Here is a 13,585-nt window from a genome sequence, read left to right on the forward strand (position 1 = left end):
TGCTGGGGATGCAGGCTGAGTAAAGAAGGAAAGATCCTGGCCTGCAGCTTAGGGGAAGGCGTGGGCCCCAGGGGAGGGAAGGAGCCCATCCTGGGGCTGCTGCTGGAAGGGGGGGGGGCAGAGCGAGCTGGACCCCAGGTGTCTTCAAGGGCCTGAGTAGGAGAGGGAATTGGGAGCTGGGGAGGAGGAAGGAGGGAGCCCTGTGGGCCAGACCTTGCTAGAGGGCCCCTGCGGGCAGCCCTGCACACACACTGGGAGGTCGCCCTGCTCCCACTCCACAGGGGAGGAATCCAAGCTTCCTGGAGGCGGGATGAATTGTGCGAGACTTCAAGTTAGAAAGTGGCAGCGACAGTGCCAGAGCAGGGGCTGAGGGCGACGCCCCAACTAGTCCTGCCTGGGACAGAGACCGTCCTGGGCTAGACTCTGACTCCTGATTAAGCCCCGGGCTGAGCCATCAGCTCACTTGTTCTCCCCCCACCCCACCCAGCATCCCACATCCTGGTTAGGCCCAGAGCCTGGAAATTTTTCTTTTTTTCTGTCTTCTGCCCCTTTCCATCTTCCCCCAGGGATGGGCAGAAGGGAAGGAGAGAAAATCTTGTTAATGCTTCTCTGAGGATGTCCTGCCGCCGCTATTCCTGTGTAGCAAGGTCCTCTGCCGGCTCCATCCTGTGTCTGGGCCCCTAACGGCCCTTCTGGGGGACAGAAGAGAGCCTGATGGTGCTGGCCCAGAAAACGCCCCCTGCCAGAGACCTTTTCACTTGGCCCACACACGGGCATCTGTTCAAGTCCCTAATTGTCTTTTGCTTTTTATTAAGGGCCCTGCTGAGACCTGGCTTCCCACTGGGAGCCTGGAGAAGGGCGTGGGCACTCTCAGGGGGATGCAGCCCCACCAGAGGCAGGCCCAACATCTCCTGGAGGGCAGCACCTGGCTCTCCCAGCTGAAATCCACCTGCGTTTCCACCTCCCCTGGGTGTGCTCCACAGGCCAGCCCCATAGCATGGAAGTTAAGGGCTGTGTGGAGGGAGCTGGATCCCGTATGGCCGACCGTGGTCAACCCTGGTTCGAATCTCAGCCTCAGGAGCTTGAAAAAACACACTGGACGTGTGTGTGTGTGTGTGTGTGTGTGTGTGTGTGCATGTATGCCCAAATCCTTGAGAGATGGAGAAATGGAGAAGAGGGGAATTGTGGTGTGACCATGTCCCATTGGGGGGGGTCGTTTTCTCTTCACCCCACTCCATCACGAGCAATTTTTTGTTTGTTTTAAGAGAACAATTTTTGCTGTAGGGCACGTGCACTCTCTGGAAACACAGAGAAAGTGAGAAACCATGCCCCAGGGAGGGATGGCCATGCCACAATCCCTTCTCTTCCATTCTCCTCTTGGGATTTTGGGTGCACATGCATGCACACGCATCCCATGTAAGTTTCAAGCCACCAGGTCTGGGACTAGAACCACAGTTGACCATGTGGGAGTCCAGCACCTCAACCACTATGCCACCTGCTGGACCCCATAACCAGCAGTTTTTGAAAGAATATTTGGAACGTGTGTTCCTTGAGAGCAGGGAGTGAGCCAAAGTCACAAATGCCACTCGCGACAAGTGCACAAGGCCTCTCCGTGCAGAGGCAGCATCGAGGTTATTCGTAGTAGCAGTATTTGCTATTATTATTTTCTTTGGATCCCCAGCTTGACCCTAGCACTTCAGTTCATAGAGACCTTGAATACCTGAATGGGTGAGATGCCTTGGACAAGACACAGAGGGCTGGGGCCGGCAGGTGGCGTAGTGGTTAAGGGCACTAGACTCCCACATGGCCGTCCATGGTTCAAGTCCCAGAACTGGCAGCTTGCTTTCTCACGTTCTCTCTCTCTCTTGCTCTGTCCCTCTCTCTTAAAAAATAAGTAAGTAACCGAAGTTAAGTAAAATAATTCTTTGGGGGAAAAAAGAAAGACACAGAGGACTGGGGAGGAGGAGGAAGGGCAGCTCTGAGTTTCTTTGGTCGTTGTGCTAGGAAGTCCAAGCCAGGGTCAAAGGATGACAGAAAGTGAGGAGCACTGGGTGCCCCCAGCGACCCAGTAACAAACATTCGGTTTGCATGAGTTGCAGGGAGCGAAACAGATCGTGGAAACTCCCTGGACATCCTTCCTGTTTCCCTAAGTAGGAGCGCCATGTCCACCAGCTGCAATACAACTTTTCTCACAGGTGGACAGCGTCCACTTTCCCACAAGCCACGCCTCTTCTCCCAGACCACCAGGTCGTGCCCCTGAAGCAGAAGCTGCGTTTGCTTGGACCAGCGCTCGGCACCTCCAGAGCACACGGGGGTCTCCCGCTAAGTGAGCTGCTCACAACTGCCTGGGCCTCCGTCGGGGACGTGCCTGGTGCCCACTATGCCTCAGCGGACCAGCCATGCAGGCTCCGGGCATGAACCCTGCAGCCACCTTGAGCGCCTTTCTCTGAGTCTTCCTTCCTTATCTGCAAGACGGGGGTAACCAGGGCAACTGCCCGATGGCATTACGAGGATTTGGTGCCATCATTGTAGTCCTGACTGACGGACTCCACCAACTCCAGCTTGTAAGAGACCTTACACGGCATGACCGGCTCCACCTCAGCGCACACGTTTTAGGGTCTGCACACAGTAAAAGGCACCTACTCTAAGTGTGTGGCCAGATCGGTCCGGCAAGCGGTGCACTCCAGCGTCACCGCCTTCCCTACTGCCCTTTGCCAGCAAGCCCTCCTCCCATCCAGCCTCGGACAGCCACAGATCGCTTTCACATTCCGGAGGTGAGTTCCCTGGCATTGCACTCGGAGTGAGCCTTCCCTGGGATGTGTGTGGCATAGTTCACTTCCATTCGTTGCTAGGTTGTATTCCATTGTGTGGATATATCCAATCCGGCCTCGCTCTCCTGCTGGTGGGTGGCATTGCTTCCAGTTTGGAGCCATTATGAACGAAGTTGCTCCGAACATTCACAAACACCCATTTGTTTGGACATAGGTCCTTTTTCTCCGTGGAAATGCCTAGAGGTGGGATGGCTGGGTTATCGGGCAAGATGGATTTCTGGGTTATCGGCTGAGATGGGTGTACATTTGTAAGAAACCGCAATGAGGGAGAGAATTCGTTTTTCCTCTGACTCCTGAGTTCTTTAGCCAGGGCCCTATAAATTAGACTGGCAAACAACAGATTGACAAGAGAAAAATCAAATGCAGTCTATGAACGTGTGCGCCTGGCAGACCCTGGGAGACTCAGCACGGGTGACTCAGGAGTGACGAGCACGTGGGCTTATCTCCACAGCACCTTCACAGAAGGATGGTAGATTGTTAAAGAAGTGACAAGACAGGGGGAGGGGACCTTGAGGAGTGGTGAATTGCGGAAGGTGAATGGAGGGGAAGTAGGAAAGGGCTGAGGTACGTGTGCTCTGTGGATTCCGCAGGCGCCGTCTCTGACTGTAAAGGCCTCGAGTTCTCTGCAGTGATTCACCTCTGTCCTTCCCGGTAGTAAGGAGAGGGGGTGGAGGGCAGAGGGCTCTCCTTGTTTGACTTTTTCTCAGTTGCCTTCAGCTCAAAATATGACTTGGTGGGTCCTGGGGTGGCCCATTCTGCTACCCCTCGGTGCAGCTCTTTTCCAGAGTGTCTGCATCATTTCCCACCCCACCAGCAGTGCACGAGTGCCAGTTTCGGTTATTCTACTCCCTTGGCAACACGGAAGTCACCTTAACTTTGACTCTGATTTCTCATCCTGCCATATAAGAAATTCAACCTTATGTATTTACAGAACTGTTCCTGACACACACACACACACACGCACCCTATAGGGGAAGAACAAAGAGCCTGGGTCTTGCATTGGGTCTTGTCTACACTACTCACCAATGAGACTTCCATTTTCCCAGTTCTTACTTAGGGTCACTTCAGATCTGCCACCTCCACCACAGCTGGGTCACCTCAGTGGCCAGGCATGTTCTGAAAGCCTGAGACCCACGCAGCTGTCCTTCTGCCCAGGCGACTGGAGGAAACGCACAGACCAGTGGATTCAGTCCAGGCCCATGGAAAAGCTCAGTGAACGTTGTTAGTTCCAGTCCCTGAAGAGAGAGGGAGGTTGTTCTGTTCACCCCGATAGACTGTATTTTGAGCTGGTGACCAGGACTGTGACCTGAGAGTAATACAGGGACAGCACATGCACCCAGAAAGGCCCTCTCAGCCGTGTGGCTGAGAACCACCCACGGTGACCACTGGCCCCAAGCACCTGCTGCACCTCATTTGTTTAGTGGACACTGCAGAGCTACAAGCAGACCCACCGCCTTTTATTTTTTAGGTTTTTGCCATACAGTACATGCACTTGCTAGAGAGAGACAACGAGAGGAAAAAACCTCCTCTCAGGATTTTGGGCATGCACACACACACCAGACATGATTTTTTTCAAGCCACTGGGTCTGGGACTTGAACCATGGTCGGCCATGTGGGCATCTTAACCACTACACCACCCGCCAGCCCTCTTACTGCTTTTTGCACCCTACTGTCACGGTGTGCATATGATTCCATATCTTGCCTTTTAATAAAGGGGTGGCTGTGAAGTGAGCTGGCTCACCTCGGGCCACCTTCCCCCCAGCCCCTGCAAGAGGGGCTTATGCAGTGAGAGGCTGTTTCCCTTCATCCCTGCTTACTGTGGCCCGTTTATTCAGCTCATAGCCCAATCCACTCTGGTGTACTGGTCAGGCTTACTGAATGAATGAATGGATATAAAGTGTTTTCTGTTGATTGTGTAGATATGGATGTGACCTGGTGAAGTCAGCTGTGCCTCAGGCGGCCCTTTGGCTTGAGGAAAAAGTTCTGCTACAGCCCAGGGCTAGTTGGGGAGAACAGGGGGTGGGGAGCTGGGGCAGGTTGCTGGAATCTTCCTTGGGTACTTGGAATCTTTGGGGAGATACACCAGGTTCCTTTGTTCCAGGGCGCCCCCTAGGGGCCAGTTCTTTCCAGCAGCCAGACCTGCTTCCTTCCATTTGAACTGTTTCAACTGGGGCTGAAGATGAAGGATGAACATGCCCTTAGACTCTCTGCTACCCCTGCCTGTACTCATTATTTCCTTTTTCTCCTCCAGTTTAAATGCTGATATAATAAATGGTCTTAAATATAATGCCAATTTGGGAACCAGCAGTTAGCGTAATGGCTATGTCGCTGGACTCCCACGTAGTCGACCGCGGTTCACGTCCCGGACCCGGTGGCTTAAAATTCACGCCGGGCGCGTGTGCGTGCATGCTCAAGATCCCGAGAGGAGAATGGAGGAGAAGGGATTGCGGCGTGACCATCCCCCCTGGGGGGTGATTTCTCGCTTTCTGTCTCTATGTCTCTGTCTGGTGAGCGCACGCGCACTATAGTGAAAACCTCTCCAAAAAAAAAAAAATATATATATATATGTATATATATATATAATGCCAATTCTACTTTCTTTCTTTTTGGAGAAATTTTTGCTATAGGGAGCGTGTGCTTGCCAGAGAGACAGAGTAACAGACAGTGAGAAATCACCCCTGGGGGAATGGCCATGCCACAGTCCCTTCTCCTCCGTTTTTCTCTTGGGATATTGGGCACACATGCACATGTGCCCAGAGTGAGATTTAAGCTGCTGGGTCCAGGACTTGAACCACAGTCAATTACATGGGAGTCTAGCGATGTAACCATTACACCATTTGCTGGTCCTACTTGATTTCTCTACAAGCGAATGTTTCCTGGGTTAATATTATGTATCTAAGTTGAGAATTTTTCTTTCCATTAACCTAATATGCTTATTACCTCTGATTTTAATCTCCTTACCTTTGAAATTACTTTTTGTTTCATATAACTGTGTGAGTGCATGTGAACTTTCTGCTTTGCCCTGTTCTACTTCATATAATTTTCTATGCCAATTATGGGAAGACAAGGTTTTTTTTTTTAAAGTTCATGGAAAAATACGTATTATGGAAAAACTATGTATAGATTTCAAATTTTTTTTTGCATCAAAGTAAACTTATAATGTAATTCTGCTTTCTCATGAATATTTTTAAAGTTCCTTCATGTTTCATCCTCTCAGTAGTTTCACTAGCTTCATTTCCTTGCAATATTTTACTTATTTCATTATAAGTATGCAATGGGGGTAGTCCTAAAGGGAAGGAATTATTGGGTACACACCACATGACTGGGCATATCTGACAAAGCTGGCCTCAAGGACAAAGTGACTCTCCACATGTGATAATGATGTCCCTTTTAACCCCATCATCCACCCCCACCCCCTGGCTTGTGTGTTGAACCCTGTCAGTCTGAGGTTCACTGCAGTCCATAGCAGTTGGGACTCCGGGCACCTTTATGAAATGAACAACCCACCCTAATCAAAGGGCTTCAGAACACGGGGCCGCAGTGGTCAAACCGGCCCCTAGGCATGCCTGACATTCTCTTAGAGGTCTCTGGGCTTCACACAGGTGGTGGCTGAGCCTGGGCTTCATCATAGGCCAGATCCTGGAATATGTACCCTTAGAATCATAAGAGACCAAGCTCAGAGGCCTAAAGCCATTTTTCAATCCCCTCACCATCCTCTGCATTCAACATCGTCTTCATAAAACTAAAAACATAGGATCGTTGCTCGGAAAAGGAAACCCACATGACGCCAGCCTGGAGAAAAAAGGCCAGTGGTTGCCTCCTCCTCTACCGTGAGCAGCCCTTTCTCCAGACTCTGAGGGAACGTTGGTGGCTTTATGCTCCTTGCCCTGATACAGTGGATTTTGCTGTGAAGGGGGTTAGGAAAAGCATATCTGGTCTCTTTGGGCACGGGCGGCCCCTGGCTTATTTCGTGTAAGGTTATAGCCCGACCACGTCCAGAATTGCAAGCTGCTCCAACCCGGGGCCCACGCAGCTGCAAAATCTCCTTAGAGAAGGAGACTGGTGAGACATTAATTCGCGTTCACCAGATGCATTCCTGTGGTCCTTCCAGAACACACTGACAACAGCAGTGATGTATTTGCCAACACAAACAGGAAGCACTCAAGCAGCTCTGGTGGGACAGACCCACAGTGGACACACAGCAGAGACGTGTGTGTGACGATTACAGTATGGTCACACAGCCCACATGCCGTGGTTCCATTCCTGCATGGTTGCGCTCTGTCATCAGAAAGCTAGTCAGTAAAAAAAAGAGGGAAGAGGGAGGGAAGAGGGAGCAGCAGATGGCGTAATGGTTACATCGTTGGACTCCCATGTAGTTGACTGCAGTTCGAGTCCTGGACTTGGCAGTTTAAAACTCATGCCAGGGGTGTGAGTATACGTGCCCCAAACCCCGAGAGTAGAATGGAGGAGATGGAATTGCAGAGTGGTCATCACCTCTTCCCAATCCACCCTCCCCTCGCCCCTGGAGTGATTTCTCACTTTCTGTGTCTCTCTAACAAGCACACACACCCTGTAGCAAAAATCTCTGTTTAAAAAAAAGGGTGGGGAGGAGGGAAGAAGGAAATGGAATGTCAGTGACAAGAGGAAAAGAGGCTCTCCAGCCCCTGGGTGAAGCTAGGCCCCTGACTCTCCCCAGTAAGCACAAGTTAGGGCTCCCCCCAGGATGACCTCTTTAGGGTTATTGTTTCCCCTGGAAGAGTCTTCCTTTCAGCGCTGTCCATGCTTCTTGCTCCAACCCACTCCCAGGATGGCAGAAGAACCATGAGGAGAGACTGGGAGGTGGAGGACAGAGACAGCCAGGAGGCCAGAGGCATCAGAAGTCATTCTGCCAAAGGACTGGACCATGGTGCAGCAGTAACACCTGATGCTCTGCAAGGCTGACCCACACGAGAAGGTTCCGAGTTCACATCCAGAGCCCTCTCTTGAGAACACCAGGCACTCACGTGCCCCTGGTCTGGGGCTGGCTGAGGCTGGGGGTGGAGGCAGGACCCTCTGGAGGGGTGTCTCTGTTTCTTTCTGTGTCTCTCTTGCTCATGGAAGAAATATATAAACTTTTTTTTTTTTTTAGATTTTTGCCATAGGGTACATGCGCCTGACAGAGAGAGACCGACAGAGTGAAAGTGAGAAATCCCCCCCCAGGGGAGATGGCCACACCACAATCCCTGCTCCTCCATTCTCTTCTTGGGATTTTAGGTAAGCATGCACACACACCCAGAATGATTTTCAAGCCACCAGGTTTAAGACTCGAACCATGGTCAGCCATGTGGGAATCCACCACCTACTGGCCTGAGAATTGTTTTTAAATAAGAAGTGATTCAGGACCAGCAGTTGGCATAATGGCTATGTCACTGGACTCCCATGTAGTCGACCACAGTTTGAGTCTCAGACCCAGTGGCTTAAACTCACACTGGGCGCGTGTGCGTGTGTGCCCAAGATCCCGAGAGGAGAATGGAGGAGAAGAGATTATGGCATGGCCATCCCCCCTGGGAGGTGGTTTCTCACTTTCTGTCTCTCTGACTCTGTCTTCCTGGCAAGCGCACGCGCCCTATAGCAAAAATCTCTCCAAAAAAAAAAAAAGAAGAAGTGATTCAGCTGAGACTAGTGCCGTTCTCCCTCCCCAACACACAAGACAGGGAACCCTGGGTGAGGATGGCACATGTCCATTGAATCCGAGTCTGTGAGCACCTACCCTGAGGCCGCTTCCAGTCAAGGGAGAGTCCGTTCAGCAGAGCAAGGGCGGGCGCTCAGGTGACCTGCCGTCCTAGTCAGCCGAGACTGGCCCTGTTGCGGAGGAGCCTCTGCTTCTTCTGAGGGTGCCTTGTGTTCTGCCATCACAGGCCAGGGTCCCTGCGGGCATGGCCCGTCCAGGGAGCGTCTCTCCTGGCAGCAGGAGGAGCCCCCTCAGCGCACCCCAGGTCTGACACTGCAGCAGCATGTGGCCCTGGGCATTGTGACCTCAGCTGTTCCACACACACAGAGGTGGCCACCCTGCTCTCACCTTGGCCTGTAAGTTGCACAGGACAGAGGCCTGGTCTGGGGGCGGTGTGGGGAGGTGGGAAGTGGAGATCACTCTGGCCTCCTCCATCATGTCGGCCAACAGGGCAGAGATGAAGAAGACAAATCTGGTAAAGGAGAGGCAGGCACTGCCGGCCAGCGCGGAGCCTCCCACACACACAGAGGTGGCCACCCTGCTCTCACCTTGGCCTGTAAGTTGCACAGGACAGAGGCCTGGTCTGGGGGCGGTGTGGGGAGGTGGGAAGTGGAGATCACTCTGGCCTCCTCCATCATGTCGGCCAACAGGGCAGAGATGAAGAAGACAAATCTGGTAAAGGAGAGGCACTGCCGGCCAGCGCGGAGCCTCTGCGCACCGGCCGAGAGAAGATGGGGCGAGGGAGTGGGCAGAGACGGCCGTCAAGTCTCTGGCTTTCCTTACTCTGTGGCAGGCACCAAGTGGCCTGTCAGCCTGCAGTGGGTGTGGTTCTAATCTCCAGCCTTTGGTGGGAAGGAGAGAGGCTGCGACTACCCCTGGGGACAAGGCAAAGTCGGCCAGTAATGCTCCCCCACCAAGGCCACTGACAGTTTCAGGACCCCAGGACAGGCCCCATGGGCCTCCATTTCACTAGCAGATCCAAGGCAAAATAGCCTCATTATTAACATCTGCATTTTACAGATAGGAATGGAGGCTCAGAGGGCTCAATATTAATAGCTTTCCCAAATTGACAGAGCTGGTCAAGAAGACAGCTGAGATTAGAGCCAGTCGTCTGCCCCCAGGGCCCACAATGTGCCACTTGCTTAACGTCATCTCCGAGGGCCTTCTCCACCAGGTCCCCAGCAGGGCGAGCGACCTGCTGCATGAGCTGGGTGGCTCCTGAGAAGAAGACTCCCCAGTGTGGGTTGTCCTGAGTCAGATCGGGGCACTGGGGCTATTTGGGCCTGGGCTCAGACGTAGTCAGGCATGGTTGGGTGTGGAGTCCCCTTGCAGGGGTTGGATATTATGTTCCCCCAGTGCTGGTGCCTGACAGGCTGAACCCTTGCCTCCTCTTTCTGCAGAGCAAGAACTACAAGGCAGTCTGCCTGGAATTGAAGCCAGAGCCGACCAAAGTAAGAAGCTGTTTGGAGGCCATGCCAGCAGCCAGGCCTGAGATCCGTGGGGAGGTGACCTGGAGTCAGGGGTCCTTCGCTGTTGCTGGTAGCCAAGACCTGTCCCAGGTGCTGGAGGATACAGAGAGAGACGAGCTCTTTGCTTTCATAGAACGTCACACTAGTAACAAGTCAGATACGCCAGGAAGCAAGGCAAAGTCAGTCGGTTACCTGGTATGCAGAGGATATTAAGATGGGGAGACCTGGCCAGGTGGCTGCTCTCAGAGGGTCAGGAAGGGTCTTCATTTGATTGAGGGCTTAAGGACAAGACGCCAACCATGCAAAGCCTGAGAAGCTTTCTGGGCAGGGGATGCAGCACACACACAGGCCCAGGGTGGGAACAGGGTGGCTGTGGGAGGGACAGATGGAGCTAGGCCCAGTGCCCAGGGTTGTTGAATGAGATGAGAGCAAAGGAGGAGAAGGATGGGGGGACCTCTGCCCAGGCAGGGCCAGTGGCTTGGCCTCCGTCCTTGCCCCGAGGGAAGGACAGAAACTCAGGGCTTCTCCTGCCTCTGCAATCCCACTGTACACGCGCAATTACTAATATTCCGTGATTCTGTTTGAATCGACAGACCTATGATTACAAAGGAATTAAAGAAAGGCCATTTACCAAAACATTAGTGACACAGGAGCTGAAGGCAAGTGTGTGGCCCCTGGTGGTGAGGGAGTGGGGGTCAGCACAGGGACATGGTGGTCAGCATGGTGGCCTGCCCACAGACACCTACACCCCTGTGACCTCGTTCCCTATGGGCTTTCTTTCTTTTTATTTTGAAATAATTTCAGACTTAAGAAAAGTTGTAATAAATAGTACAATAAATTCTAGTAATACCCCTCACTCAGATTCCCCAAATGTTGGAAAACTATGTGTGGATTTCAAAATAATTTTTGCACCAAGATAAACTCCAATTTTAATTCCATTTCCCACAAACTTTCTTAAGTCCCTTTGTATGTATGTACTGAACCATTTGAGAGTACAATTTCCCCAAATCTTCAGTATGGATTTCCTAAAAGCAAGAATATTCTCTTAATATAGCCACAGTACAATGATCAAAATCGGGAAATTAACACACAGAGTACTAATGTCTAGCCCTTTTCCTAATTTCACCAATCATCCCACTAATTATTTTTTTAGCATTAAAATTATTTATTTATTTATTTGCTCATTTTAATTTGCTATAGGGTGTGTGTGCTCGCCAGAGACAGAGAGAGATGGGAAGCTAGGAAGCACCTCTCAGAGGGGATGGACACACTTCAATCCCCTCTCCTCCATTCTTCTCTTGGGATTTTCTGTATGCGCGCGCGCGCACACACACACACACACACACACACACACACACACCTATCATGTTTTCAAGCCTCCAGGTCCAGAATCATGCAGTCAACCATGTGGGATTCAGTCATCCAAATCACCATGCCAACAACTCTCCCCACTAGTGTCTTTTATTTTTATTTATATATTTTTAAAGAATTATTTATTTTATTTTATTTATTTATTCATTTATTTTAATTTGACCAGAGAGAGACAAACAAAGAGAGAGAGAGAAATGAGAAAGCAAGCCACCAGGTCCGGGTCTACAACCGTGGTTGGCCATGTGGGAGTGCCCAGTGCCTTAACCACCATGCCACCTGTTGGTCCCCACTAATGTCTTTTATAACCAAAGAGGGGAAAAACATTTCTAGGCTTGGATCTAATTCATGTTCACACATTGCCTGTAAGCATATGTCTCTTTATTTTCAATTAATTGGAACAGTTCTTCAACCTTTGTCTTGTGGGACACCAACATTTTTTAAAATTACAGATTATTTATTCTGTAGAATGACCCTTAATTTGGGCTTGTCTGTTGCTTCCTCATGATGAGATTCAGGCTACGCATTTTTGACAGGCTTGTCAGACAAGCAACGGTGGGCCCTATACCGTGCAAGCTAACAGCAGGCCCCTGACGCTATCACTTCCTCTAACCTATCATCTTAACAGCATCCTTTCTCTCCTCCGTAATAGGAGCATGAGAGTACTTCAAAAATTTCATGAAAAAATGGAATTAAAGTACTAGTGTACCTTAGTGTCCAAAAAATAATGAAATCCATGCATCACATTTTTGTAATACATATTTTCCATGAACACTTTGAAGACCTCATGTACCTCTTGTTCCTCATTTAGTTACCCCCCCCAATATCTTTACTTTCCTTTTATTGATGGTTTACTTTTCATCCAAAACTTTTCTTTATTCCCTCTTTTTCCCCATTTTATTTCCTCAGAATGAACTTAGGGAGGTGAGGGAAGAGCTGAAGGAAAAAATGGAGGAGATAAAACAGGTAACAGGATGAAACTTTCCACAACATGGAGGAAATTGTAGCTTCAAGAAAAATGCAGTTCCTAACTTTGCATAGTGACTTCAGGAGTTACATGAAAGAAGCCACCAAATTTAGTCGGCCCTAGTGCATGAGGGCAGCATAGTCCGTTTCTTATTTGTTTGATGTCTACACCCAATGTTTGATGACCAAGGACTCCCTTAAATGTGTCTCATTGATCAGGTTGGGGTGACATGAGCTTAGTGATAAAGCTGAGTAAGAGGGACTGACCTGGAATCGGGAGCAGCTGGGACCAGATCCCCCTCCTCACTCACCTCTCCTGGTTTCTATGATCCAGCCGCCTCTAGCTTACTTAGGAGAGGGGGACTCGTCAAGCAAAAAGCTGTAACTGCAGCGGTGGTTTGAGCTCTACACGGAAGCCTGGTGGCAGCCAGAGCTAAGCTATGCCAGGGCTGGCGGTGGCAATACCTTGATGGCATGTGTGCCCTAGACCCGTCACAGAGTCCTTGGAAAGAAAGTGACCATGTTAGTTCACTCTAGAAGAACAGCTGCTGCCCTTTGCTCAGAACGCCCCAGAGATGCCACAACTGACTTCAGTACTATGTTCTATGCTTTGTCAAGTCATGCCTTTCTTCTCCATTAGATAAAGGATATAATGGACAAGGATTTTGATAAACTTCACGAATTTGTGGAAATTATGAAGGTAAGCATTTACTGAGTGCCCTGCATGGGCCAGTACTTTATTGGAAATTGTGGACGAGATATCAGACCCTGCCTTCCAGGTGCTTCTAATCCAGGAGGACTTCCAAAGTCCATTGCAAGAAAGGATTGCAGACGAAATAATTGTCCGTTCATGGGAGTTTAGAGACATGAGTAATAAAATGTGGGTTGCAGTAACCAGAGGAGATCTTATGGAGAAGGTGAGCCTTGAAAACTGCATCGGAAGTACAATGTTGATCTCACCAAAAATCCAGTAAGGCTTTTTTTTTTCTTTTTTTTTGCTATAGGGTGCATGTGCTCACCAGACAGACAGAGAGAGACAGAAAGACAGAAAGTGAGAAATCATCCCCCAGGGGAAAGGCCATGCCACAATCCCCTCTCCTACATTCTCCCCTTGGGATCCTGGGCACGCACGCACACGCACCCAGTGTGAGTTTTAAGCCACCGGGTCCGGGGCTCGAACCACTGCCGACCACTTGGGAGTCCAGCAACATAGCCATTATGCCAACTGCTGGTCCCATAAG

At 50.5% G+C, this 13,585-nt stretch overlaps 1 protein-coding gene and 1 long non-coding RNA gene across 8 annotated transcripts in view; one reads left to right on the plus strand and one right to left on the minus strand.

Annotated features, from left to right (window-relative positions):
* Window positions 1-219: 219 nt before the first annotated feature.
* LOC102471610 (uncharacterized) lies at window positions 220-8,801 on the minus strand. Its single transcript, XR_333625.1, has 3 exons — window positions 8,581-8,801; window positions 3,855-4,066; window positions 220-692 (listed from the first exon to the last, which is right to left on the minus strand). It is a non-coding gene; the product is annotated as an uncharacterized LOC102471610 (long non-coding RNA).
* Window positions 8,802-8,903: 102 nt separating this feature from the next.
* Window positions 8,904-13,585, plus strand: part of TEX35 (testis expressed 35) — a 20,172-nt gene continuing 15,490 nt past the window's right edge. Inside the window, exons 1-6 of one of the 7 annotated variants that reach the window (XM_006142289.2) lie at window positions 8,904-9,016; window positions 9,942-10,205; window positions 10,604-10,669; window positions 12,288-12,344; window positions 12,985-13,044; window positions 13,124-13,261. In XM_006142289.2, the coding sequence (XP_006142351.1) occupies window positions 8,978-9,016; window positions 9,942-10,205; window positions 10,604-10,669; window positions 12,288-12,344; window positions 12,985-13,044; window positions 13,124-13,261 (624 nt within the window). In that variant the 5' untranslated portion in view covers window positions 8,904-8,977. Of the gene's footprint in view, window positions 9,017-9,103; window positions 9,217-9,941; window positions 10,206-10,603; window positions 10,670-12,287; window positions 12,345-12,984; window positions 13,045-13,123; window positions 13,262-13,585 lie in introns of those variants that run through there. The other 6 variants (XM_006142293.2, XM_006142288.2, XM_006142290.2 and 3 more) reach the window with 6 other exon arrangements.

This window comes from Tupaia chinensis, unplaced genomic scaffold (assembly GCF_000334495.1).
Source record: "Tupaia chinensis unplaced genomic scaffold, TupChi_1.0 Scaffold000074_1, whole genome shotgun sequence".
Taxonomy (NCBI): domain Eukaryota; kingdom Metazoa; phylum Chordata; class Mammalia; order Scandentia; family Tupaiidae; genus Tupaia; species Tupaia belangeri.